The following is a 27,428-nucleotide window of genomic DNA, read 5'->3' as shown; positions in this document are numbered from 1 at the left end:
AAACGGAAAGGTTAACATGCCTGCAATTTTTGTTTTGCTGTCTGTGATCCTGTTCAGAAGATTTCATTTCAATTTCTGTCCCTGTGATAATTGGATTTTGAAAAAAATGGCTTGTTGTGGGGAAAAGATTGGTTATAAAACTTCAGTGGATACACCTTTTCCCCATGATAACACTTTGAAGAAGGAATTTCCCATTCTGGTGGATATATTTCCTTTACTTGTTGTCTCGCCCTATTTGTAACTATAAGTCATTTGTAAGTCAGATGGTTGTAACTCGGGGACTGTCTGTATTTTGTATTCATGATATCCATTTAGTTTTCCTAAGAAATTGAAAAGTTCCTCCATCTCCACTTATCAGGAAGCAGCTGCTGTGATCAATGGAGGATTAACAGCAATTGTTTGGGGGACTGATGGACTGATTAGAATGCAACTTACTGACAACCCCCCTCCCCCATATGAGCAAGATCCATTTTATCATGCTGTTTAAACTTCAGGAATTATAGCAGCAATATTGTAGTCTTCTGCTGTGTTCCTGCCTTTTCCTTCTTTGACCTCCTCTGATGGGGCTTATTTCAGCAGCATACGCCCTAGTTTACCCACGGAGCCCGCCAGCTCCCATCTCATGATGCAGAGAAACTTCTGGCAGACTCTGTGGGTCAACTAGCATGGAACAGGCATCTGCTGCGGTGGCAACACAGGACACTGGGGGGGGGGGGGGGGAAGCCACATGGTTGATGCTCCCCTGTGTGGGATCAGCTTAATGGTAAGCCAGGCTTAGAAACACAGAATCATAGAGTTGGAAGAGACCTCATGGGCCATCCAGTACAAACCTGTGCCAAGAAGCAGGAAAATTGATGCAGGGCATGGGGCGACAGATTTTTCACAACCCCTGACGATGGTCACTGGATTCGCCACAATGTGTGGCAATTCCAGATGCCTGTGTGAAAGAGTTGCTTGTCTCAGAAATGTTAACAGCAGTGCCTAAGAGCAGCAGTTCCCAAACATTTTACCCCTGTGGAACCCTAGCTTTAGCCTTGATTTTTTTTTTTTTACTAAGCATCTCTAAACTCACATTTTTTCCTTTTCATCTACTCCTATTGTCTAACGACCTCTTCACAATGACTGCTGGAATTGCCACACATTGTAACAAATCTGACATCTGCTGTCGGGGGTGTGGGGAATATGTCACGCTATGCCCCACATCGCTTGGTTTACCCACAGGGCGATCCCACAGGGGAAAACATCAACCGTCCAGCTTCCTCCCATTGCTCCAAGGCAACACAGGAAATGTCCTGTGTTGCCACAGTAGCAGCATGCTCCACTTTGCTGCCCCTTTAAGCACAGAGCCTCACTGGAAATAGTAGTACGTTGTCTAATGGGGGGCCACGGGCTCCGTGCTTAAAGGGACAGCAAAGTGTAGCATGCCACTTATTTTTTTCTCCATCTGATGAGGTTGTGAGTTTTTTGTATAACAGAATAGACTTGAAAATAAGGAAAAACATTTTAAATATATCTACAAAATTATTTTAGTATAGGAAAATATTGGATTCACACATAATGTGATAAATTGTTTTGTTTTTGTGCTTAGAATAGTTTTGAAATTGGGCTTTACATTCTAACAGATAAATAATGGGACAATATTTAACTTACTCCTAAATTTGTTTTTGGCATAATAATAAGCTGAAAAGCCTGATTCACACTGATAGGTAGACATGAAGGGGAGCAGAGCTTGAATAGCCTTTCCTACTACTGATGTGTATATGTCTAGCAGTCCTATGCAAAAGGCATTCAGTGGCAAAGATTCAAATTTCTTTTTTAAAGCAGTGGCACATTGAATTCAATAAGATCTTCATGCTCTGCCACACTCAGCATTTGAGGGTTATTTCAGTTGACAAATGGATTTTGCATACACTCAGTGTCCTTGCTGGTATCCGGGAAGTACTCCAATTTCACAAGTTCATTAATATTAATATTAATATTTTTGTGCACATCAGCATTGGTTTCCAACTTGTTTTCACTCAGAAACTGGGCCACAAAAGGAAAGCATTCAAAGTTTTTCTCATTTGCCCATTTTACCAAAAAGTTACTGTAAATCTGGTTTTCAGTGATGTTATTTTGTCCATTAATGTGAATGTGGTTGTATATTACTGCTACAAAAATGGTTCATGAGTTTTCCCTCCTCTTTCGCACTCCTCGCTCTCCCCTGCCTCCCTTGCTGCCAAAAGTCTCTCTCCCCCCCCCCCCCCCAGCCATCTGCTGGGGGTGCTTTGATTGAGTCTTTCCTGCATGGCAGAATGGAGTTGGAATGGATGGCCCCTGGGGTTTCTGTTATAATAATGACTGTTGTTGTTGTTTTTTTCCCCAAAGGTTGGACATCTAAGACTAAGGACCTCAGCACATTTAAATCAAGCATCCTAGGGTGCTTTCAGCCTGCTTGGGGAAGGAGCCCCCTGCCTGCTGTCACATGATCTAGTGTGACTTCCAGCATAGGCCCCACCCCCAACTGGGGTGAAAGTGTCCTTGGACATTTCCCTCCAAACACGGGAGCCAGTACACTTTTGCTTGGTTTGGGCAACGCTTCCTTCATGTGATGGTCATAAAACTGAAGGATTGGATTTCCCTCAATAGGGTTTTGCCCAATTCCTTCTCTTCTCTGTATGCCATTGAATACAAACCAAGAGGGATCAGGGCATAATAATAATAATAATAATAATAATAATAATAATAATAATAACAACAACAACAACAACAACAACAACAACAACAACTTTATTTATACCCTATCACCATCTCTCTGCATTGACTCAGGATGGCTCACAAAAAATACACAGTAGTGCTGCAACAAAACAGCATACATTCGCATAAAAGCAACATACATTTTCATAAAACAGCATACGAATATAAACCCTATTGATCTGGAACCAGTAAGCATAAGAATCAAGTATCTGTCATCAGTAAAACAATAAAAGGGTTCATTTAGACAGTACAGTAGCTAAGCTTTGGTGACATCTGTGATGCCATAAGCAGTATAACAACTCTGTCATTGAAGTTGTTCAGACATACTCGACCCCTCTTGAATCAAATAAAACTCAGATGTTTAGAAGACTCCAAGGCAAAGTAATTATTTACCTTTGATATTTGTCAAGGGTGTACCTGTTAGCACTTGCTTCCTGTTGTCTAATAATCTCAGCCATGACGATAAAGGATGAATAAATTCTCTGTTCTAGCCAACATATTAAATAGGCTATAAAGTCCCTTGAGGAAAGGCAGAACCCCTTACTTTGTAATATGATGTTGCATGTGGAAACTAGCTTTTAAAACTAGACTGAAAAATATTACACCCCTCCCCAATTAATTTAAATCCTGCAATTGCAATCAGTGACAACAAGAAATGGGAAGAGGAGTTTCTTGGGCCCCTTCTACACTGCAAAATAAAATACAGAGTATCTGCTTTGAACTGGATTATATGGCAGTGTTGACTCAGATAATGAATTCAACACGGATAATGTGGATTACCTGCTTTGATAATCTGGGTTATATGGTAGTGTAGAAGGGGCCTTAGTTACATTAATTCTTCATTGATCTTTAACATATTCAAATATATTGCATACTAGCTTGGGGACCCGGCAGTGCTCGAGTTAATTGAGAAAAGCATTGTTTACCTGTGCTCCAAAGTGTAGTCTATGTCCAATGTCAGCTGGGTTCAGTGGTTTCAGGTGAACTACAGCTTCCATATGCAAGTCCCAATGTCCATGGTCTATCCGCCTCCAAACTGCCCCAGGATGCAGAATGGGTCATGGGGCTCTGGATGGCAAGTTTGGTCTTGATCAGTCATTGGTATGTGCCACAGTGGTCTGAGAAAGTGAGTGAAGGTACTGGAAATCCCATCATCCATGGTCTGTCAGCCCAGAACCTGCACCAGGATGCAAAGTAGGTCATGGAGGTTCTGTGTGCCAACTTCGCTCTCGATCAGTCATTGGTGTGGGTATGGGTGCCAAGTTTGGTCCAGGTCCATCATTCATGGGGGTTGCAGTGGCCTGTGAAAGTTGCAGCCAATCAGAAAGCTGCCATATACATACATTGCTGCATACAAACTCTCTCTCTCTCTCTCTCTCTCTCTCTCTCTCTCTCTATGGGAACATTTACTTTGCCCCGTCGGTTTAACATCTATTTTCAGCTTCAGTATTTCCTTTCTGAAATGATTACAACCAATTTCCCCCAAGATATATGACACTTTTGGATAGTCACATTGTATCATTGGAACAAAGCAAGAATGGCACAATAACTTTAGTAGAATAAAACATGGATTTTAAAGTATATGGATGCACTCTAGGCCCACATTTTGACTATGAGGGGCCAATGTATAAGAGAACACCTTAGCAATATGAGGAACAGAAGAACAGAAACCCCCGTGGTTGACCATTTTCTGGAACATAATACTGTTTTTAGAGTTTGCACTTGGAGAGCTTGAGAAACCTCCCTGCTCCCCCAGCTGAGCTAATGTTGCTTGAAAAAGTCTACAAAGAAGTTGGTGGAGATGGAGAACTTTGATACAAATGATGACTAATGTCCATCCTTCATACAGTGTTGATATGGTTTTTATATTCTTTTGGCTTAAAAGTGCATGTGGAAGGCTGACTGTACTGCTGCAACCACCAGCATTCTGTATTGATTGCAATCTTGTGAATGCCTGGGACATTGGGTTTTCTCAGTTTCTGATTTCTTTAATATTTCTAACATTTCCTTAACAATATGCATTTTTGTACTCATGATACTGTTGGTGTATGACACTACACAGTTCAGAGCAAAAACGTAAATTGCAGAACTGTGTTTCACTTGTGTAATGGTTTAAGAAATATACATTGAATCATAGACTCATAGAATCATTGAATTGGAAGAGACCTTGTGGGCCATCCAGTCCAACCCTCTGCCAAGAAGCAGGAAAATCGTCGACAGATGGTCATCCAGTCTCTGTTTAAAAGCCTCCAAAGGAGGAGCCTCCACCTCACTCCAGGACAGAGAGTTCCACTGTTGAACAGCTCTCACAGCCAAGAAGTTCTTCCTAATGTTCAGATGGAATCTCCTTTTCTCTAGTTTGAAGCCATTGTTCCGCATTCTAGTCTCCAGGGCAGCAGAAAACAAGCTTGCTCCCCCTCCCTATGACTTCCCCTCACATATTTTATACATGGCCAGCATGTTTCCTCTCATCCTTCTATTCTGAAGGCTAAACATGCCCAGCTCTTTAAGCTGCTTCTCATAGAGTTTGTTCTCTAGACCCTTAATCATTTTAGTCAACCTCCTCTGGACACATTTCAGCTTGTGAATATCTCCCTTCAATTGTGGTGCCCAGAATTGGACACAGTATTCCAGGTGTGGTCTAACCTTGGCCTTGTAAGCCGCACCGAGTCCTTCGGGAGATGTTAGCGGGCTACAAATAAAGTTAATAATAATAATAATAACAAACAACAACCACCAAGACAGAATAGAGGGGTAGCATGACTTCCCTGCATCTAAACACTATACTCCTATTTATGCAGGCCAAAATCCCATTGGCTTTTTTTTTTTGCTGCTGCATGACTTGTCCATGAGGACTCCAATATCTTTTTCACACATACTGCTCTTGAGCCAAGCATCCCCCATTTTGTATCTTTGCATTTCATTTTTTTCAGCCTAAGTGGAATATCTTGCATTTGTCCCTGTTGAACTTCATTTTGTTGGTTTTGACCCATCTCTCTAGTCTACCAAGATCGTTTTGAATTCTGCTTCTGTCTTCTGGAGTATTGGCTGTCCCTCCCAATTTGGTGTCATCTGCAAACTTGATGAGCATGCCTTCTAACCCTTCATCTAAGTCAGGGGGCCTCAAACTTTTTAAACAGAGGGCCAGGTCACAGTCCCTCAAACTTTAGGAGGGCCTGATTATAATTTGAAAAAACATGAATTAATTCCTATGCACACTGCACATATCTTATTTGTAGTGCAAAAACACTTTCAAACAATACAATAATTAAAATGAAGAAATTTTTTAACAAATATAAACTTATTAGTATTTCAATGGGTAGTGTGGGCCTGCTTTTGGCGATGAGATAGGATTGTTGTTGTCGTTGTTGTTGTTGGGTGCTTTCAAGTAGTTTCAGACTTAGATTGACCCTGAGTGAGGGCCAGGTAAATGACCTTGGAGGGCCGTATCCGGCCCCCGGGCCTTAGTTTTAGGACCCCTGATCTAAGTCATTAATAAAGTTGTTGAACAGGACCGGGCCCAGGACAGAACCCGGCGACACTCTAATCATTGCTTCTTTCCAGGATGAAGAGGAAGCATTGATGAGCACACTCTGGGTTCATTCACTTAACCAATTACTGATCTACCTAACTGTAGTTTTGCCTAGCCAAATTTATTTGCCAGAAGATCATGGGGGACCTTGTCGAAGGCGTTACTGAAATCCAGATACACTACATCCACGGCATTCTCTACATCTACCCAGCTTGTAACTCTTATCAAAAAAAGAGATCAGACTGGCATGATTTGTTTTTGATAAATCCGAGTTGACTATTAGTGATGACCACATTTGATTCTAAGTGTTTGCAGACCACTTCCTTAATTATCTTTTCCAGAATCTTGCCTGGTATCGACATGAGGCTGAATGGACGGTAATTGTTTGGGTCATCCTTTTTTCCCTTCTTGAAGATAGGGACCACATCCAATCTTCTGGGGCTTCTCCCATCCTCCAAAAACTCTCAAGGATGATTGCCAGTGGTTCCAAAATGACTTCTGCTAGTTCCTTCAATACTCTTGGGTGCAGTTGATCTGTAGTTGAGTAATAAAGCTTGCATTAAAATGCAAACTGAAGAAATGTCCAACTATCCCTTCCTTTTTTAAAAAAAAATAATTTTATTAGGTTTTTGGTTACACAATAGGTTAAAAAAGAGGTAGTGGGGGAGGATAGGAAGGGGTTGAAAGGATTGGAAAAGGTTTGTTGGAAGCGGGGTAGGGGTGGAGAGAGGGGGTCAGGAGGTGGAGTGGGGGTTTAATCCCTTCCTTAAAGCAATTAAACACTACTAACATAATAGACTGAGCCCCCACCTACATTGCCATATAATGCAGTTTCATAATGCAGTTTAACTGCATTGAACTGTATTATGGCAGTGTAGATCATGCCTGAGATAAACCTTATTGACCCTATTGATTTTGCTACCAATGAATTTGCTGGAGAGGAGCCACCATGTTCAGATGATTTATGAAGGTCAGTGCAAGATTATAGAGGACTTAGAGAGAGGCAAACCTCTGCCCAAATAGATAAATAGAGCTTACAAAAGAGAGATTATTTACATACCCGGAGTTAAATCCATTAAACACACAATATACCTGGCAATATGAATCACTGGTATTGTGTAAACTAAGAGAATATTTGTTTTGAGATACAAATGTAAATTGAAGGATAGAAAAAAAATAACTGTATGGACAATGACATTTTTTCATGGGAAGATGAATAGTATGCTATAAACACTCCATGCAGTCTTTTTAATGGAGTATTAGATTATAAAATGGAATTATAGCATCATAGAGATTACCATGATCCTGTATAATATGTATAGTGACCCCTAAGGCTCACCTTCTTTTTCTAACTTTGGACTCCACAGCACTACAACAACAATCATATGTGTTTCAGTTGCTTTAAGGCTTCCAAATTGTGCTTTCTTTGTTATATTTATTTATTTATTTATTTATTATTTGCATTTGTTAACCGCCACTCTCAGCCCGAAGGCGACTCGTGGCGGTGTACAGAACATAGAACATAAAGACAACAATTACAATAGATTAGGACTATAACATACATCTTACTAACACACAGCTAATTAAGCTAAAAATCCGCTTCGTCTTGTTTGAATCATAATCAATCTCGTAGTCATAGTCATACTCTTAACTATGGGTAAAAGAGTTGCTTCATGCAGAAGAACATTGTTCTGGCCCTTGGACTTCACTGTCTGGACTGAAGGCTTTGTCAGAATATATACTTTTAGAGCACTCATGTAAGCATCTCTGTATGTAATAGAGGTAGGCTAGGAGTGATGCCTAGGTTTTGCAAACACACAGAAAAGTACTAAAATAAAATTTGCACAACCACAATAAACATTTTTAGAGTCTTATTTCCTTAAAGGTGAAAATCACATTAACACTGATTTATCATTTGGAAAGGCCTTAGTATGGGAGGATAAGAAGTAAGCAACATTTTTGTTAGTAAAAGTCGGAGAATATTCCAGAGTTTGTTTGAAACTGAAGTATCCCTGCTGCTTCAGCATAGTATAGATAGCTGGACTGGTCTGCCGTCTACATGGAGCAGATTGGTTTGCTGTCTGCTGATTCAGATTGGTCTGCTGTCTACATGGGGCACCATCACTACCCTTTTCCCCTGTCTTTATCAGCACAAAAAGGGGGGGGGGGCAGATTGAACCTGTGTCACCCCCATTGTCTCTCTCAGGTGACCACAGAGCTTCATGTGAGGTCCTGTCTGTCACGAGTGCCATCAACAGTGGTGTCAGCACAAAGAATGTGGGAAAAATTGTCCCTCCTTTTTCTGATTATGTTGACACATCTGCTAATGCCAACATGGGGCACCTGTGACAATCAGGAGCTTACATGGTGAAGTGATGGTCCAGTAGGGCTGATGTGGTCTTGGTCATATGGACCATATATGGACCATATGGACTCCAATTTGCCCAAGGTCTGGGAGGTTGTGTGTGATCACCTCCAAAGCCAGCCTGGAGCATTTTTCCTTCAGAATTACCCTGGATTTACTTATTAGTGTAGATGTAGCCAGAAGAAAAGAATGGGCTATACAATTGAGGACTAACTGAATATTCTCCTTTTAAAACTCTGTGAAGCTGTTCCCATTCCCCTAAGAATGTAAAGGCAGTTCGGGGTACAAATTGACATAACAATAAACTTAGCTATTATTGATAACCCCGTCTTTGCACAGTTCACAGTTTCTTGGAACTCTGCAACAATATTTAGCTAGGTGTCCTTACAGCAGGGATTCTCAAACCTTTTCAGCCATGGAACACTTTTTGAAGCAAAAGTTTCTCATGGAGCCCCAAATAAATGTGTATATATATATATATATATATATATATATATATATATATATATATATTAGTGTGTGTGTGTGTTTGTGTGTGTGTGTGTGTGTGTATCAGGCATGGACCGAGTCAGTGGCAAATGGATGGCGAGTGTTTGTGTGTACTAACTTACACAGTGCAACCCCCCACCCAAAAAACCCCCCAATATTTAAAATGAAGAACAATTTTAACAAGCATAAACTTAACAGTATTTCAGTGGAAGACCCCAGGGGCCATCCAGTCCAACCTCCTTCTGTCATGCAGGAAAAACACAATCAAAGCACCCCCAACAAATGGACATCCATCCTTTGTAATAATAACTAGCTGTGCCCTGCCACGCGTTGCTGTGGCCTATAGTAAAACTTATCAAAGTTGAGGTAGATATCTGGACTATTATGAAAGAGAGGTGCCTACCTATTCCTTCCCCCTTTTCCTCCCCCTTTCTCTCCTTTCTTCCTTCTCTACCTCTTTCTTTCTTTCCTTCTTTCACTACTTGGTTTCATCCTTCTCTCTTTCCTTCATTCCCTCCCCCTTTCTTCCTTTGCCTTTCTTCCCTCCCTGTTTGCTTCCTTCTTTCGCTTTTTATTTCCTTTTATTTCACCACCATCATAACAATAACAATAATGCAATGCATTGCCTCCGGGACCTGACACCTCTCCCATTCCCCCTAAAAGGGTCTCAGAGGAATAATAGCATCATAATAATCATAGAAATAACAACCTTTACCCGCCACGCATTGCTGTGACCAACCTTCCCTCTTTCTCTCCTTCTTTCCCTCCTTCCTTCTTTCCCTCCCATCTTTCCTTCTCCTCTTCCTTCTCTATCTCCTTCCTTCCCCCTTTTTCTTTCTCTTCTGGCCTCTTTCCTTCCTTCTCTCTTTCCTTCTTTCCTTCCCTCCCTCTTTCTCTACATCTTCCCCCTTCCTTCACTCCCTCTTTCCTTCCTTCATTCCCTTTTTTCTTTCCTTCTCTCCTTCCTTCCTTCCCCCTTTTTCTTTCTCTTCTGGTCTCTTTTCTTCCTTCTCTCTTTCCTTCTTTCCTTCCCTCCCTCTTTCTCTACATCTTCCCCCTTCCTTCACTCCCTCTTTCCTTCTTTCATTCCCTTTTTTCTTTCCTTCTCTCCTTCCTTCCTTCCCCCTTTTTCTTTCTCTTCTGGCCTCTTTCCTTCCTTCTCTCTTTCCTTCTTTCCTTCCCTCCCTCTTTCTCTACATCTTCCCCCTTCCTTCACTCCCTCTTTCCTTCCTTCATTCCCTTTTTTCTTTCCTTCTCTCCTTCCTTCCTTCCCCCTTTTTCTTTCTCTTCTGGCCTCTTTCCTTCCTTCTCTCTTTCCTTCTTTCCTTCCCTCCCTCTTTCTCTACATCTTCCCCCTTCCTTCACTCCCTCTTTCCTTCCTTCATTCCCTTTTTTCTTTCCTTCTCTCCTTCCTTCCTTCCCCCTTTTTCTTTCTCTTCTGGTCTCTTTTCTTCCTTCTCTCTTTCCTTCTTTCCTTCCCTCCCTCTTTCTCTACATCTTCCCCCTTCCTTCACTCCCTCTTTCCTTCTTTCATTCCCTTTTTTCTTTCCTTCTCTCCTTCCTTCCTTCCCCCTTTTTTCTTTCCCTCCCTCTGTCTCTCATTTCTTCCTTCTCTACCTCTTTCCTTCCTTCCCCCTTTTTCTTTCTCTTCTGCTGTCTCTCTTTTCTTTCCTTCCATCTTTCCTTTTCTTTCCTTTTCTTCTTCCTTCTTTCTCTAACTTTCCTTCCTTCCCCCTTTTCTTTATCTCCCTTTCTCTTTCTTCCTTCTTTCCTTCCTTCCTGTCTTTCCTGGATTTTGACAGGGCGGGAAGGGGTGCGGTGGGGTTTGGAGGTGGCGTGAAGTAAAAGGAGGTAAGATTGGGGCAGGTGAGTGATGGAGCGTGAGGTTGTGTGTGTGTGTGCGGCAGCGGGGGGAGTGATGGAGCGTGGGGTTGCGTGTGTGTGTGCAGCAGCGGGGGGGAGTGGGGTTGCGCGTGTGTGTGTGGCGGTGGGGAGTGATGGAGCGTGGGGTTGCGTGTCTGTGTGCGGCGGGGGGAGTGATGGAGCGTGGGGTTGTGTGTGTGCGTGCGGCGGGGGTGTGTGTGTGCGGGAAGCAGCGTGGCGGGGCTTGGAGTGGGCATGGCTTCCGCAGAGGGAACTGTGTGCGCGCGCCAGGGAACTTGCGGCTGGGCACCAATGCGCATGCTCAGTTGTTTTGCCGTTTTGTGAGTGTGTTGTTGTGTTGTTTTTCATTTTGAGTAGATATGTTTGTACCTTGTGGGTTGTGTTATGGGCATGGCAATTTTGGTTAATTTTCGTTGGGGTTTTTTGAGTTTTGTTGTTTTGCCGTTTTGTGAGTGTGTTGTTGTGTTATTTTTCATTTTGAGTAGATATGTTTGTACCTTGTGGGTTGTGTTATGGGCATGGCAATTTTGGTTAAGTTTCGTTGTTTTTTTTTAGTTTTGTTGTTTTGCCGTTTTGTGAGTGTGTTGTTGTGTTGTTTTTCATTTTGAGTAGATATGTTTGTACCTTGTGGGTTGTGTTATAGGCATGGCAATTTTGGTTAAGTTTCGTTGGGGTTTTTTGAGTTTTGTTGTTTTGCCGTTTTGTGAGTGTGTTGTTGTGTTGTTTTTCATTTTGAGTAGATATGTTTGTACCTTGTGGGTTGTGTTATGGGCATGGCAATTTTGGTTAATTTTCGTTGGGGTTTTTTGAGTTTTGTTGTTTTGCCGTTTTGTGAGTGTGTTGTTGTGTTGTTTTTCATTTTGAGTAGATATGTTTGTACCTTGTGGGTTGTGTTATAGGCATGGCAATTTTGGTTAAGTTTCGTTGGGGTTTTTTGAGTTTTGTTGTTTTGCCGTTTTGTGAGTGTGTTGTTGTGTTGTTTTTCATTTTGAGTAGATATGTTTGTACCTTGTGGGTTGTGTTATGGGCATGGCAATTTTGGTACAGTTTCGTTGGGGGGTTTTTTGAGTTTTGTTTCCTCGTTGGATGCCCCTAACAAATTTATATATATAGATAATAATAATAATAATAATAATAATAATAATAATAATAGAAACTCCAGAAGCTATCCAGTCCAACCCCTTCTGCCTTGTAGGAAAAAACACAATCAAAGCGCCCCCAACAGGTGGCTCATAATGTTCTTTTGTGATGTTACATTGCTTTATCAACCTGGTTGTAGTGTGAGTCAGCATAACTGAACCATGTAACATTTCCTAGGCATCACAGTGCACATCACAATTTCAAAATTGTCCTGTAGGAATCCTTGTACCTTATCTTGTGGACTACCTCTGGGATCATGGTCACAACAATGTAACAACAACTATTGCATGATTTTATCAGGGGGAAAATGTGAGCCAATATCTCTATGGCTGCTAAGTGATATAAGGAACAGAGCTCTTATTATTTTAATGCTTGTATAGAAGAAGGTTTTTCAGCACGCACTGCTTATCACAAAGCTATGTACACCCGGAATAATATTGTGATGCTTAATTTGTAAAATCATAACATAATTTGACATTTAAGACTTTTCTTTAATCCCCCTTATTATCCAAAATTTTCGCTTATCCAATGTTCTGCCGGCCCATTCATGTTGGATAAGCGAGCCTCTACTGTAATATGTAAAGCCTGTAGAAATTATCTCTCCAATGCAACTATTAAAAGGTTCATGGCTCTGTCCCATATTTCACCTGGTAATCTTAAAAATATTTTACTTTTTGCTTAGTGCGAGTGTAAATTTTTATTGTGTCTTGATGCTTTTTTGTTTTTTATCCATATTTTGTGAACCTTTCCAGAAATGGCCAAAACTGCATCCCTAATATGAATGATTTTTCCAAGCAAAACATAAAGTAGAGCAAGGGTGAAAGCACACAGTGCCAGCCTGGTATTACTTGCAAATGAAACAATTTATTTCCTAAAACTACATGTTTAATAGACAGAATCATGTTTAGGGTCACTTTCCTTCCTGCACTCAAGTTGTGAGCTGGCATGGTGTAATCATTTGGGCATTGAACTATGATCCTGGGAACCAAGGTTTGTATCCCTGCTCAACCATAGCAACCCACACACTCTCGGTGCAAGAAAACCTCATGATAGATTCACTTTAGGATTATCAGAAGTCAAGAATTACCTGAAGCATATAACAGCAACAGCCAAGCAGCTGCCTCAGTCTAAATCAGAAATTATATGCATGATTAGTGGATATTACACATTTTCATCAGGGTATTCCCTTTCTGTAAATGTGACAAAGACTTGTCCCCACCCACTTTGGATAATGGGTACTTGCTGGAGGAAAGAAAAGTTAGTGAACATAAGCTGCATGATATAGCATAAAGCATGTAATTTAAATCCTCAGATGACACAAGAAATTTCATAACCAACAAACGTGGCCAAGTTCAGAAACAAATAGTCTTTTCTACCAATAGATTTTTCTTATAATCATCCTCTTTGTTTCAAGAGTTTATATAATACATGATAAAATAGCTTGATTGCAAAATGTATTTGACAGTGTCTATTTACATTATAAGCTCTAAAAGAACAATATGTTTATACTACATTACAAAGGTAATGATCCAAAACTTTTAAGTATTTTATAAATAAGTTATATTTTGATAGAAGTTATGCATGATTAATCTAATCTGTGATGAATTACTCACAAGAGTCCTGTGAGCTAGTTAACTTTCAGTTTTGACAGAGGTTCAGAAAGAAAAGGTATAGAGGATCATGACTTATCCAGCCAAAAAATTATACAAAAATCAGTATTATATCAAATAATCTGATAATCAGATATAGCTATGGAGCCCCCAGTGGCACGATGGGTTAAACCCTTGTGCTGGCAGGACTAAAGACTGACAGGTCAGAGGTACAAATCCGGGGAGAATGTGGATGAGCTCCCTCTGTCAGCTCCAACTCCCTATGCAGGGACATAGAATCATAGAATCATAGAGTTGGAAGAGACCTCATGGGCCATCCAGTCCAACCCCCTGCCAAGAAGCAGGAATATTGCATTCAAATCACCCCTGACAAATGGCCATCCAGCCTTTGTTTAAAAGTTTCCAAAGAAGGAGCCTCGTTTTTCCTGCCAAAGTGGAGTATCTTGCATTTGTCACTGTTGAACTTCATTTTGTTAATTTTGGCCCATCTCTCTAATCTGTCAAGATCGTTTTGAATCCTGCTCCTGTCCTCTGGACTATTGGCTATCCCTCCCATTTTGGTGTCATCTGCAAACTTGATGATCCTGCCTTCTAACCCTTCATCTAAGTCATTAATAAAGATGTTGAACAGGACCGGGCCCAGGACGGAACCCTGCGGCACTCCGCTCATCACTTCTTTCCAGGATGAAGAGGAAGGATTGGTGAGCACCCTCTGGGTTTAACCAATTACAGATCCATTTAACCAATTACAGATCCACCTCACCGTAGTTTTGCCTAGCCTACATTGGACTAGTTTCCTTGCCAGAAGGTCATGGGGGACCTTGTCAAAGGCCTTACTGAAATCCAGGTACGCTACATCCATGGCATTCCCCGCATCTATCCAGCTTGTAACTCTATCAAAAAAAGAGATCAGAGTAGTCTGACAAGACTTGTTTTTGATAAATCCATGTTGACTATTAGCAATGACGGCATTTGTTTCTAAGTATTTGCAGACCACTTCCTTAACAATCTTTTCCAGAATCTTGCCTGGTATTGACGTGAGGCTGACTGGACGGTAGTTGTTTGGGTCATCCTTTTTTCCCTTCTTGGAGATTGGGACCACATTGGCCCTCCAATCTGCTGGAACTTCTCCTGTTCTCCAAGAACTCTCAAAGATGGTTGCCAATGGTTCCGAAATGACTTCCGCTAGTTCCTTCAATACTCTTGGGTGTAGTTGATCTGGCCCTGGGGACTTGAACTCATTTAGAGCGGCCAGGTATTCCTGTACGACTTGTTTCCCAATTTGGAGTTGGATGTCCTCAAATCCCTCATCCACTCCGTCTTGCTGAGGTTGAAGATGACTTTCTTTTTGTGAGAAGACCGAGGCAAAGAAGGTATTAAGTAGTTCTGCCTTTTCCCTATCCCCTGTCAGCATTGCCTCATCTTCTCCTCGAAGAGGCCCTATCACTTCCTTGTTTTTCCTTTTTCTACTGACATAAGAATAGAATCCCTTTTTATTGTTTTTAATGTCCCTGGCAAGCCTGAGTTCATTTTGTGCTTTAGCCTTGCGGACCTTTTCCCTACAGGTGATGGCTATTTGTTTGAATTCTTCTTTGGTGATTTCTCCCTTTTTCCACTTCTTGTGCATGTCTCTTTTGTGTCTCAGCACAGTTAGAAGTTCTTTGGACATCCATTCTGGCTTCTTTACACTTGTCCTATTATTTCTTTTTGTTGGCACGGTTTGCAACTGCGCCTTGAGTATTTTACTCTTGAGAAACTCCCATCCATCCGTAACTTCCTTGTCTTTTAGTATCTGTGTCCACGGAATGCTGCTCAGCGTTTCCTTCATTTTTTGGAAATCAGCTCTCCTAAAGTCCAAAATGTGGGATGAAAAGACCACCTGTACATTACATTGCTTTAGCTTTGTTCCTAGAGCTCCAAAATCATTTGTGATCTTTTGAAAAGTATGCCTAGCAGTATCATTGGTTCCTACATGAATCAACATGAGGGGAGGACGGTGATGGGGCTTGAGGAGCCTAGTGAGCCTCTGAGTGATATGGTGTATTTTTGTCCCCGGTAGGCAGCATATTTCTCAAGCCATCCCATCCGGTCTGGAAATGACAGCTTCCGTTCCTCTAAGGAGGGAGTCACCTACTACCAAGACCTGTTTACTTTCAGGATTGGCAGGGCCCTTTTTGCGCAATGTAGTGTGTAGGTCCCTAGAAAAGTGATCCTGTTGGTGTGAATCCTGCATGAGAAGCCTCCCAGAAGGGTGGTAAAACATCAAAACATCCAGGCGTCTCTTGGACAACATTCTTGCAGACGGCTAATTCTCTCACACCAGAAGCGACTTGCAGTTTCTCAAGTCGCTCCTGACACAAAAAAATCAGATATAGCTGCTGTATAACATATTTGTAATACAATTTTCCTTGTACAGAATGATACTGTTATGAAATGTGTTCATTTGTTGCAAACTGGAATAAGTTCAAGAAATGTGTCTATTCAAATATCAGAAGACTTCTCAATTAACTTTCATAAACCTACTGATAAACAAAGGAAGTAAACCTATTTTAAACAAAATCTTCTGATATTTAAACATGAACAAAAACAAACAATAGGAATCCTTTCATTGGTTTACTTTTATTGTGATTTATGGATGTGATAAGGTGTTCTGGAAGTAGTCAGAATGTACTAAGGAGATGACTAAAAGAGTAAATGTATTTTCTTGGGTTATTTCCCACTTCCACACTGTCCAATACAGGCCTGTTGCTCAGGTTTTATAGACAATAAACTTGTGCCATAAATGTAGGATGAAGAGAAGCTCTCTAACGCTTCAAAGATTCAGCAGTTTCATTGATTCTGAATTAACAGCTCCTCCATCTGGAGAAAGAAAAAATAATTTAGAACCAGAATGTAAAATCAACAACATCTTTCTAAAGATCACAATAAAACAGGCTAATGTTATTATACCGCTATAAGATAAATGTAGAGTATAAAACAATTATACTACTACTACTACTACTACTAATAATAATAATAATATGTGATTATTTCTATTTTCATACAAATACCGCCTGGAATACCAGATCCTGTTTGATCTTGGCTGTTAAGCCATCCCTGAAGCTCTCTACTAGTTTCCTAAAACCTTGAAAACAATCTTTTTTAAAGAAATGATGCACTTTTTTGGCAATTTTGCCTACAAATAACACAGAAAGGCACCAAATACATGAAAACATGTGAAAATATCCAGACACTACCCATGCACACACCCTAGAATCCTATGTTACACCCAAATACCTCATTGTCGGAGCCCCCGGTGGCACAGTGGGTTAAAGCACTGGCCCGGCAGGACTGAAGACCGACAGGTCGCAGGTTCAAATCCGGGGAGAGGCGGATGAGCTCCCTCTATTAGCTCCAGCTCCTCATGCGGGGACATGAGAGAAGCCTCCCACAAGGATGATAAAACATCAAAAATCATCCAGGCGTCCCCTGGGCAACGTCCTTGCAGACGGCCAATTCTCTCACAACAGGAGCGGTTGCTCCTGACACGACAAAAAAAAAAACAACAACAAACAAACAAAAAAAACAAAACCTCATTGTCCTCTCCAGTTCCTCTCAAAATTGCAACAGAAATTTACAGACTGTTTTGAGAAGAGCTGCAGAAAACTGAGATATTTAAGCTTGTTGTGCATGAGGGAGGTATGTGGAAAAATTATTACCTGACCCCCCAAGCAGTTGCCCATTCTTCACCTATGACTACCGAATAAGTTGACTGTATCAGTAAGATATGAATAATGTACGTCATGATTCATTATTCAGTCGTTGTGCTATAGTAGACTTAATTCAAATTAAGCTGTCCCTTCTCACTATCAATCATCTCCTGTTATTGCCTTCTGACATTCACTGTATATTCCCATTATCTCAGTGATTGTGGCTTTGATAACATGCAGGTGATGAGCTAATAGTTCCACCCTTAGAGTGAATATTGTAATATATTGTAGACTGAATAGCTCATTACACTAGACAATGAATCCACTTTAAATCTGGTTTCCGCCTCCTAAAGAATTCTGGGGTTTGTAGTTTAGTGAGGCTGTTAAAGGCTCCTCCCTAAACCACAAACCCCAGAATTCTGCAAGAGGCAGCAACCAGATTTAAAGTGGATTCATTCTCTAGTGTGATGAAGTAGTGAGTATTGTAATAAATCAGTAATATCAGAGCAGAACAAACCTTTTGACATGGTCCTATATTCTTTATGCCAATTTGAGATTTTGTTTTCCTATAAAAAGAAAGAGAGAAAATAGAGCAAAACAAATATACAGTTCTAATATTATCTGTGTTGGGAAGGCTATCATGCTCGTTTTATAGGAGAGTCAGCATGGCCTAGTGACTGGAATGCTGGACAAGGAGAGTGGAGATCAAATATCTTAAAGGTGTACTCACAGGATTCTGTTACAAAGCATGCACTCATTGCTGTGTGTTTCACCATCCGTGCCGCAAACCTCGTGGGTAGTACTCTTGCAAAGGAGCTTTCCTCTTGTTTGTGGATACCTGCTGCAATCAACCTAATGGGACAGTTGCTCAATTACCGGCATGGACACTTGGGTAATACTGCTGTGCTTTTCTGTCTCTCGTCCTGCATTACACGTATGATTTGTGAGAGTCTGACTATGACTAATCTTTGAAATATAATTTCAATTAGATATCCTTAACCTGCAAACTAATCACAAAGTTGAATCAAGAAAGTGTAGACCACCACTAGAAAATGAACATCCAATGATATGATCCATTGGTGCCATGCATACATGCTATTCTTTGATTCTTACTCAATGGCTTTCCATATAGAGGAATTCAGGGGATGGCACTTTTGTAGATGATATTTATGTAACGATCAGTTGTATTGCAATTATATATTAATAAATCATGATATTTTTGCTTTCCATCTGTCTTCCACTGAATTATCCCTGTGCTTTATAAGTGAAAGAAGAGCTAATTCATTAGATGAAACTCCAAACTCATTGAGAACCTATGCCCACTTTCCAGGATAATTTTAACCAGACCCCTGGTGCTATAAATGAAAGACAGTCTCACCATTCCATGAACAACTTCAGGACATTCACCTTCATGCTTTAGTGAAAGGATATCTCCAGATTTCCTACAAAGAGTAGAATATTGAATGGCATTTCCTTATTGCAGAACAGGAAAATAGCAGAAAACATTCAATGGAATCCACACAGAAAAGGAAATATGTCTTCACGTGCTCAGTGGATGGCCATTGCATTTTTTTATTTTAGAAAATCCCAGCACATTTCAGCCTATAATAATTTAATTTGTTTTCCTTTTTATGTGCCTCTGGAGGTCATTAAATTCTATTGTTTTTGTGTACCTTGAAGTTGCTTCTGACTTCTTGTGATGCTAAGGCACACCTATCACTGAGTTTTAATAGGCCTGAAAGTGCTGTTTGCCAAAGTCACCTTATGGGCTTTCATAGCTAAATAGCAATTTAAATCCTTGTTTCCAGTCATAGTCCAACACTCAAATCACTATACCATGATAGGTGAAAATGCATTAGGCTTTTTTCCAAAACAAAAACAGCCATGCACTGGGCACTTGGAGACATTTCTCCTTCTGCCCTGTGGTTTTATTACTCCAGACAGCAAAGACTCATTCAAATGAGGAAATGCTATTGAGAAATAACAGAATAATGACTACGTATCAGGTGTGAGAAAACATGCACTAGATACAGATTGGTCATACTAAAGTTGAAGTACAGAGGTGCAGTAAAGTAAAGAATACTTGCAAATTTTCTCTTTGACAGGAAAGGACCCCTTGACACATTACTGGGCATTACCTAAGCAACAACTAATATGTTTTTTTTTCCCAGATGCAGCAGTACAGTAGCTTCTTAATAACTTCAGTGTTCTCTGCCTAAGAAGGAGGTGGGTAGCCTCATCCACGACAGAAACATCCTGAATCTTAAGGGAAATTACTTTTTTGTTGCTAATGGAGTTGAAATGTTACTGCCTAGATTTTATACCTCTTTCTGCCTCATTGTACTAGAGCAGTGGTTCTCAACCTGTGGGTCCCCAGATGTTTTGGCCTTCAACTCCCAGAAATCCTAACAGCTGGTAAACTGTCTGGGATTTCTGGGAGCTGTAGACCAAAACACCTGGGGACTCACAGGTTGAGAAGCACTATGCTAGAACATGGATCCATTCTAAATCTGGTTGCTGTATCCTGCAGAATTGTGGGATTTGTAGTTTAGTCAGGTCCAGGAGTTCTTTAGCTGAGCATTTTAAAGCCCCCCTCCCTAAACTACAAACCCCAGAATTTTGCAAGAAGCAGCAACAAGATTAAAGTGGATCCATGCTCTAGTGCAGACTTTCTCAATCTGTGCTCCTCCAGGTATTTTGGACTTCAGCTCCCATAATTCCTAACAGCTGGTAAGCTGGCTGGGATTTCTGAGAGCTGAAGTCCAAAACACCTGCAGGAGCACAGATTGAGAACTACTGCTGTAGTGTGATGAGTCCTTTGTCTCACAGTACCTATGTGAACAAAGAGGGGAGTAATCTTTGCTTTCATTGATATCACTCTGTACCATCTTAAGTGAAAATAACAACAATACCTTGACAAAATGTCTGTGATTACAACATCATCATTTATTTTACTCCTGAATGATTTTAACACCTTTGTTTGATGAAAAATCCAGTGGAACTTCAAAAACGTGCATGATGTATGCAATGCATTTTTGGTTGGCCCAATAAAGGTATCGCTGTCTGTGGATTTTGGACACTGCCTATACTTTTAAAACCATATTCCCCATGATTCCAATTAAAGTGGTTTCAAAATGTATCAGTTCTACATTGTAGATACACATTTAGTTTACTTCCTCAGATGCATCTGAGGATGTAGACTTGTGTTTTACACTGTAGAATTAATGCACTTGACAGGAGCTTCTTAAAGTACGTAAACATTTACTGAGAATACATTCTTGATCAAACGACAGGGCAAGGCATTGCAATTCTGACTGTCATGGTTTTGCCTCACAACATTTTAATGCATGCCTTTCAAGACACCCTACAGTTATCAGGAATTGTCCTTCTTGTAAAGGAATCCTTGCTTGGGCTGTTATTCGACGTGCCTGGAGTTCCTAGAGGAAGGGGTGGAACTCATAAATGCAACAATATTATGCTGGATTATTATGTCACCTATTTAATTAGGTTCCTTCTGACCTCTGTGTTTATCATAGCAAATCAAGATGTTGGCTAGTCTGCAATGATGTATACATAATTAGTATTCCACAGTGAAGGCCATCATATGTCAGGTCAGACCAAAGGCTATCATTTATACTCACCCAATCTCCAGACACAGGAAACATTTATTGCTGTAGGTTTTTCCATCATTGCCACAAACAGGAGCCCAAATGGCACTACAGGAAGTCCTATTCATTTGAGTAGCCAGAAGTTTACTGCAATCCAACTGAAATGAGAAAAACAAGAGTAAAGATATATTTTTTTTACCTGATTGAAAAGACAGAAACTAAATATAACTGGAAAGAGATTGATTCTTGCTAATGGCCTCAATTCTTGCTAATGGCTTCAACTGAAAATGAACATTGAGAAAGTTCAAATTCATTTTTATTTATTATTGATCTGAAGAAGGGGAAGGTTTAAGAGCAAGAACCTAAGCAAATACACTGAGGTCCGTTTCCTGGTAGTGGTTGAGTACATCCCAATTTAGGTAAATCTACCATGTCAACCTAATGCCATGTGTCCCTAATAAATATCCACACATTAACTAATAAATTGGCTAATCCAAAAACTTATTGTGAAACAAGGTTGCAGTCTCTGATAAATTGCAACCTCTACCTTGTTTCCTTCCTCATTTTTTGAGATCTGCCAACAAACACCCTGCTTGTCAGATTGGTGGCTATCCCTAGATGGCTTTTTTTTGTTTTGAATTTTTGGCTTCATTTAAGATGTAGATCACATTCCAAATTCTTTCAGATGAATACAGGAAATAAGGCCTGTTAGATGTGCTATCCAAATATTTCCATAATTCTGGTGTTGCTTTATGTTAATTCCCCCCTTTTGCTTTAAATCTACAAGGATTACAACAAAGGAAGCCAGCATGGTATAGTGGTCTGAGCTATCACTCTGGAAGTTTAAATCCCCAAGTGACCATAGAGACTCACTGTGTAACCTTAGGCAAGTCACCGTTCTTATGCCTCAGATAAAGACCATGGCAAACCTCCTCTGAATATTTTTTTTTTTGCCAAGAAACCCCCATAGGTCACAATTTCTTAGAAACAACTTAAAAGCACATAACACCAATAGTTGCTATTGCTTGTTTTCTTGTAGTATACTGTAATTGTAGCTCAAGCTGAGGACACTTGTTGGCAAACAAGTAATAAATCAATTAGAGAATCAGACCCACAAACTCAGCGAGCCTTATTCCTGAGGCAACTGAATCGCAAAATCCACACACTGTAGGTCACACAGATATGATGGAACTTAGTATTCAGTGGGACCTAATTAAGTGTTTAGGATTTGAATTCACGCAAAAACCACCTATCTTATCAGTTCACAGCTTATAAAGTTTGGCCTCCACATTTGCAGGAGATACATTCCCAAACTTGCTGTAAAAAACCAACATAAACATAGAAAACAGCAAACTATACTGAAATGAATGGCTTTCACCAGAGGTTATCATAGAGTCTCCCTGGAAGATGTTGAAAATTCCTGGAGAGGTATTTTCTCTAAGATTTCACTAGATCTCCCAACACGACTGTACTGTAACTTCTGATGGAAGCATACAATAGAATCATCTGTAAAATTCCTAGAGAAGGCATATTTTGTCAGATACATGTAGGGGGAAACCATGAGTACTGACCCCACAGATACAGGGACTTACTCAGTATCCCACTTGGCCATTTCTGTTCACCACTTTGATCATTTTCACTATGATTTTCTAACCCCCCACCTCACCCCCGGGGAGTCTGAGTGATACATGGTACAAGCAATACAGAAATGGAATAGGAATTCTTTTATTCATTTACTTCTTCTAATCTTCTCAAGGAAATTTTTTTAACAACACTAAAAGGTTACATTTAAACAGTCAACAAACATACAATAAAAGAACAATAGCCAATAAAAACATCCAGCAACAAGAATTGATTGTAGCAGCATTTCACCACTAAAAATGTCTGACTCATTAACTCAAGGAGTCAGCATGGGGTAGTGGTTTGAACATTGATCTACAACTATGGGAGGCCAAGGGTTGAATCCCCACTTGGCCATGAAACCCACTGGGTGATCTGGGGCAAATCACCTTCCCTCAGCTTCATCAGAAGACAATGGCAAACTTCTTCTGAATAAATCTTGGCAAGAAAACTCCTAGATCCTTAGAGTTATCATAGATTGGAAACATCTTGAAGGCACAAAATAACAAGAAGCAGAGTCCTTGCCTGATATTGGGAATGTTTTTGAAGTTGGTCCAGGCATAATAACAGTTAGAACAGTGGTTCTCAACCTGAGTCCCCAGGTGTTTTGGCCTACATCTCCCAGAAATCCCAGCCAGTTTAACAGCTGTTAGGATTTCTGGGAGTTGAAGGCCAAAACATTTGGGGACCTACAGGTTGAGAACCATTGAGCTACAGGCTGCCATGACTGAAATGATGAATCTCCTCTCTACTTTAGTCCAGTTGCTGCTGGAGCTATCCAGACTGCTGAACCAATATTTTAAATACCTTAGGTTCAGTACCTTTAGCAGCCCCTTTAAGATTCAGAGAAAAAATTAGAGAATATTCACTCTCAAACTGACATGAGATTACTAGCTGCTACTAACAGAAAAATCTATTGGGAGACAGCATTCCAGTGTGAGGGCACAATCATAGAGAAGCATTTCTGAGTAACTATGCTATGCCTATATTATTCTTTATATTTAGTGGCTACACTAAATAGGTCAAAGGCCATTCACTATGCAAAATATATATTTAAAACCACCACCAAAATCCTTTTCTGATTTGACTGGTTTAACATTCTGGTTCATTAGCCAGTTGGTTAAACTGGTAGAGAATGATATTTATATGAAGAGTCATATGTAATTACTGTAATTCTGTAGACAACAATGTAGACTGCCTTCTTTCTAGTTTCATATATAACACTGGACATTTTTTTCATTGTTCTGGTCATGTGGCTTTTTCAAATTAATTATAATTCAGTCATCCAGAAGCAATACAATATAGGTTTAGATAAACACATAATAGATAAATGTGTCATTGATCTGAAGTGCAGTTCCTGCATTAGTAAAAATGCCTATATAGGCAGTTCCTAAATTATGACAAAATAGCATCTGTAGGCTTGTTCTTAAGTTGAATTTGTATGTAAATTTGAACAGGTAAATTTTAAGTGTAGCTCCAGCCATATATATATATATATAGAGAGAGAGAGAGAGAGAGAGAGACCACTTGGATAGCATTGGAAAGGGTTAAAACCCCTGTGGCATTCCTTTTGCTGTCTGTATCCCTGCTCAGAAGGTTCTACCTTGCTTTCTGTCCTTGTGATAATTGGATTTTGAAAAATTTGGCTTGTTGTGGAAACAAGGCTTGGTAATAAAGCTTCAGTTGAGACACCTTTTCCCCATGATAACTCTTTCAGGACTGATTTTCCCTCCATAGGGGTAGATTTCTCTCACTTCGTGTTGTCTCAACTCTGTTCTTAACTAAGAATCATTTGTAAATTGGATGTTTGTAACTTGGGGACTGCTGATATTTGCACATGTTGGCTTAGGGACAGGTACCTGGAAGTACAAAAACCCATTCTAGAACAACTCTTGACTCATGGCAAGTGAATCAGTTCAATCACTAATCTTACTCATTCTTCAAAATAGAATCCTTACCTTCCTGAGTCAATATGCAAAGGGATCTTGTAGTACTTTTGGGACTGAGAAAATAAAATTGGTAAGATCAGCTGTCATAGACCCTCAAATGCATCTCATGAAGTAATCTACCAAAGCTTATGCTACCAAAATTTATTCTCTCAATTTCCAAGGTGCTACAAGATCCCTTCACATAATGATGAAGCAGATTAAGGACTTCATTGCACTGACCAATTTAAGTATTCTAGCATGCTTGTCAGCAAACTGAAGGACAGATTGGCACACAGCCCATCACATGATGTACCTCAACTTCCGGCAGAGGTCCAGCTCTCAACCAGTGTGGAAATGTCCTAAGACGCTTCCTCATCAACATGAGAAGGCCTCCGTGTTGTGCTGGCTTCAATGGATTCAGCACCCTTCTGCCTTGGTTGAGCAACGCTGGGGGAAGCGTCACCACAATGGAGCAGTGTGCAGGGCGACAGAGCCCTGCACACTTATGGTTTTGCTATGCTTGCTTGCAAAACGGCATGGGGGGGGGGGGAGACGTGTGATAAGGTCCTAACATGACTAGGTCTTTGAATTCTTTGACTCATTTTATCAAAATGAGGGATTCACATGGTTATCCCATTCAGGGATGAGGAAAATATGGCTCCCCAGATGTTGTTGGGCTGTAGCTCCCATTACCTCTCACCTCTGACATCACTGGGTAGAGATGATGTGTGCTGCAGTCCAGAATATGGAAAGCCACATGTTGCCCACCTCCACTTGATAGCCAAATAATGTTTAAAATGTCACTATATGAAGTGATCACTACACCTGACTACATATGCAAACAGACTGAGAATGACTCATGCAGATGCTTTGTACACCTACACCAGGCTCACACAACATGAGGCCTGAGGTCGGAGGCAGCCCTCATATGACTTTGGTGTGGTCCTCAGAGGCTCTAAGCCTAAGCCCTAGAGTGGGAGGTCACATGCAGCATTAAAGCAGTAGCCATGGGAATCTGTCATTCCCTCCTCCAAGTGCTTCCTTTTTGTATACACCAAAGTTGCTCAACTAACCAGTGAAAAGGGGGACACCATTGATAGGTCCATGTTTCCTTTCTGTATGCACCAAAGTTGCTCAACCAACCAGTGAAAAAGGGGACATCATTGATAGATCCAATCAGGACTCTGGAAGGGCTGGTTTCAAGTGGAAATGTGACCTGGAGATGTTGTTGGACTCAGCTTTGTGTAGTGGGAAGGAGGAATGAAACTTCAAGGCATAAGGGACCTCTATTCATGGGAGTTGGAATCCTGGGTTATGTTGAAATTTGACATTAGATTGGACGTTTTAGAGGGTCAGGAAAGAAGGACCTCCATTCTTGCCTCTGTCACTCTTCCTTTCTCTTTGACTGTTGTCTCCTCCTCTGGTGGCAAAACTGCTGATTCCACACTATTTGCTTGTGAGGGAGAAACCCTGTTATACTGCTCTTCCTTTTTCTTCACCTCTGGGTTCCTGAGGCACTTGTTCTTTCCCCTCAGAAAGAACTACAACCTGCCATCATGCTGATGAGAAATGGGGAAAACGAGACTATTCTGCTTTGTTGTTTACTCTGAGAGAAAGTTACCCTCTCACGAACCAAAGAGGTTTGCAATTTAATTTTGGCCCATTACTACTGCCAAGTTGTGCAGGCCTGGCTTACATCAATATAAGGCAACGTTCTTATATCTGGCAACAGGCACCATGTTATGAGCTGGTTTTTCCTTACAATGAATCTATTTGATAGCTAAATAGGTGCTTCAGTTTCAGGCACTGGAGGGCAGTATTTCATTCAACAACCAGCAGTTAGCATTCTTTATTTCCACCTCTGGATATCTAAATGGCCAAGGGCAGAAAGGAGTATTTTTACTGTTCATTTCCATACAAAGCATTGGTGAAAAATCATACAGCCATAGTACAATATCATGTGGTGCAAGCCTGTTGTAAGTGTACAAAGCATCTGTGTGAATCATTCTCAGTCGATTTGCATATGTTGTCAGGTGTAGTGATCACCTCACATAGTGGCATTCCTTCTCCATAAAGCTGCCAAAAGTGCCTTGGAATTTTGTAGTCTGATCCCGCCAAACCGGACATGCCAGTTTTTAAAAAGGACAGAGTGCACATATGGCACCAAAGTCTGAAACCAGGCTTTGTAATGTTATCACAACAGTGATGATACCTGCTGTAGGTCATTTTTCTGCATACAGTTAACTAATATATACAAGCACCATGCTATGTATTGGAAACATCATACAAGCAGGGTAAAATGAATTAAAGAAGTCAAATATAACACCTCAGAGGGCACATATATCCTATAGCAGTAGAGTATGTGAAGCACACTTTCAGCCTAGAAAGGATGGTGCACTAAACTCAGCCCCATTTTTTCCAAAATATTATTTGTATTTGACATTTCATGGTGTGGAATGCATATTTGGAACCCTGTTCTGGACTCTATATAGACTTGCCTCATTGACTTAAAATAACTTAATGTTAGTTTACTAAGCCATGTATCTACCCTATTTCATGGTAGATGTTGGGGTTCAGCCTGAGTTTGAACTTGAACCTGATTCTCTGTTTGTTCCTCCTGATGCTAATGAAAGTATATTTACTGATGCTAGTGGAAATGTACCTTTTGATGCCAATGCTCCTGAAATTAGTGAGGAAGAATCTGCTGTAGGTTTGGAAAATGCCAATGTTCCTGAAATTAGTGAGGAAGGAACTTCTGTAGATTTGGAAAATGAAAGTACCAGTGTTAATGAGAATGTTGCAGAGGGAGACCTTGAACTTTCCCTCC

At 40.5% G+C, this 27,428-nt stretch overlaps 1 protein-coding gene across 1 annotated transcript in view; it reads right to left on the bottom strand.

The window, feature by feature from the left end:
- Positions 1-16,359: 16,359 nt before the first annotated feature.
- Positions 16,360-27,428, bottom strand: part of SPINK5 (serine peptidase inhibitor Kazal type 5) — a 35,514-nt gene continuing 24,445 nt past the window's right edge. Inside the window, exons 11-15 of the mRNA XM_060765570.2 lie at positions 21,087-21,211; positions 18,824-18,887; positions 18,176-18,297; positions 17,963-18,011; positions 16,360-16,615 (exon numbers count right to left, since the gene is read on the bottom strand). Coding sequence (XP_060621553.2) covers positions 16,586-16,615; positions 17,963-18,011; positions 18,176-18,297; positions 18,824-18,887; positions 21,087-21,211 — 390 coding nt within the window. The 3' untranslated portion in view covers positions 16,360-16,585. The remainder of the gene's footprint in view (positions 16,616-17,962; positions 18,012-18,175; positions 18,298-18,823; positions 18,888-21,086; positions 21,212-27,428) is intronic.

This window comes from Anolis sagrei, chromosome 2, assembly GCF_037176765.1.
Source record: "Anolis sagrei isolate rAnoSag1 chromosome 2, rAnoSag1.mat, whole genome shotgun sequence".
Taxonomy (NCBI): Eukaryota; Metazoa; Chordata; class Lepidosauria; order Squamata; family Dactyloidae; genus Anolis; species Anolis sagrei.
Note: the sequence above shows the minus strand (reverse complement) of the source record. Positions and strands in the feature narration are given on the sequence as shown.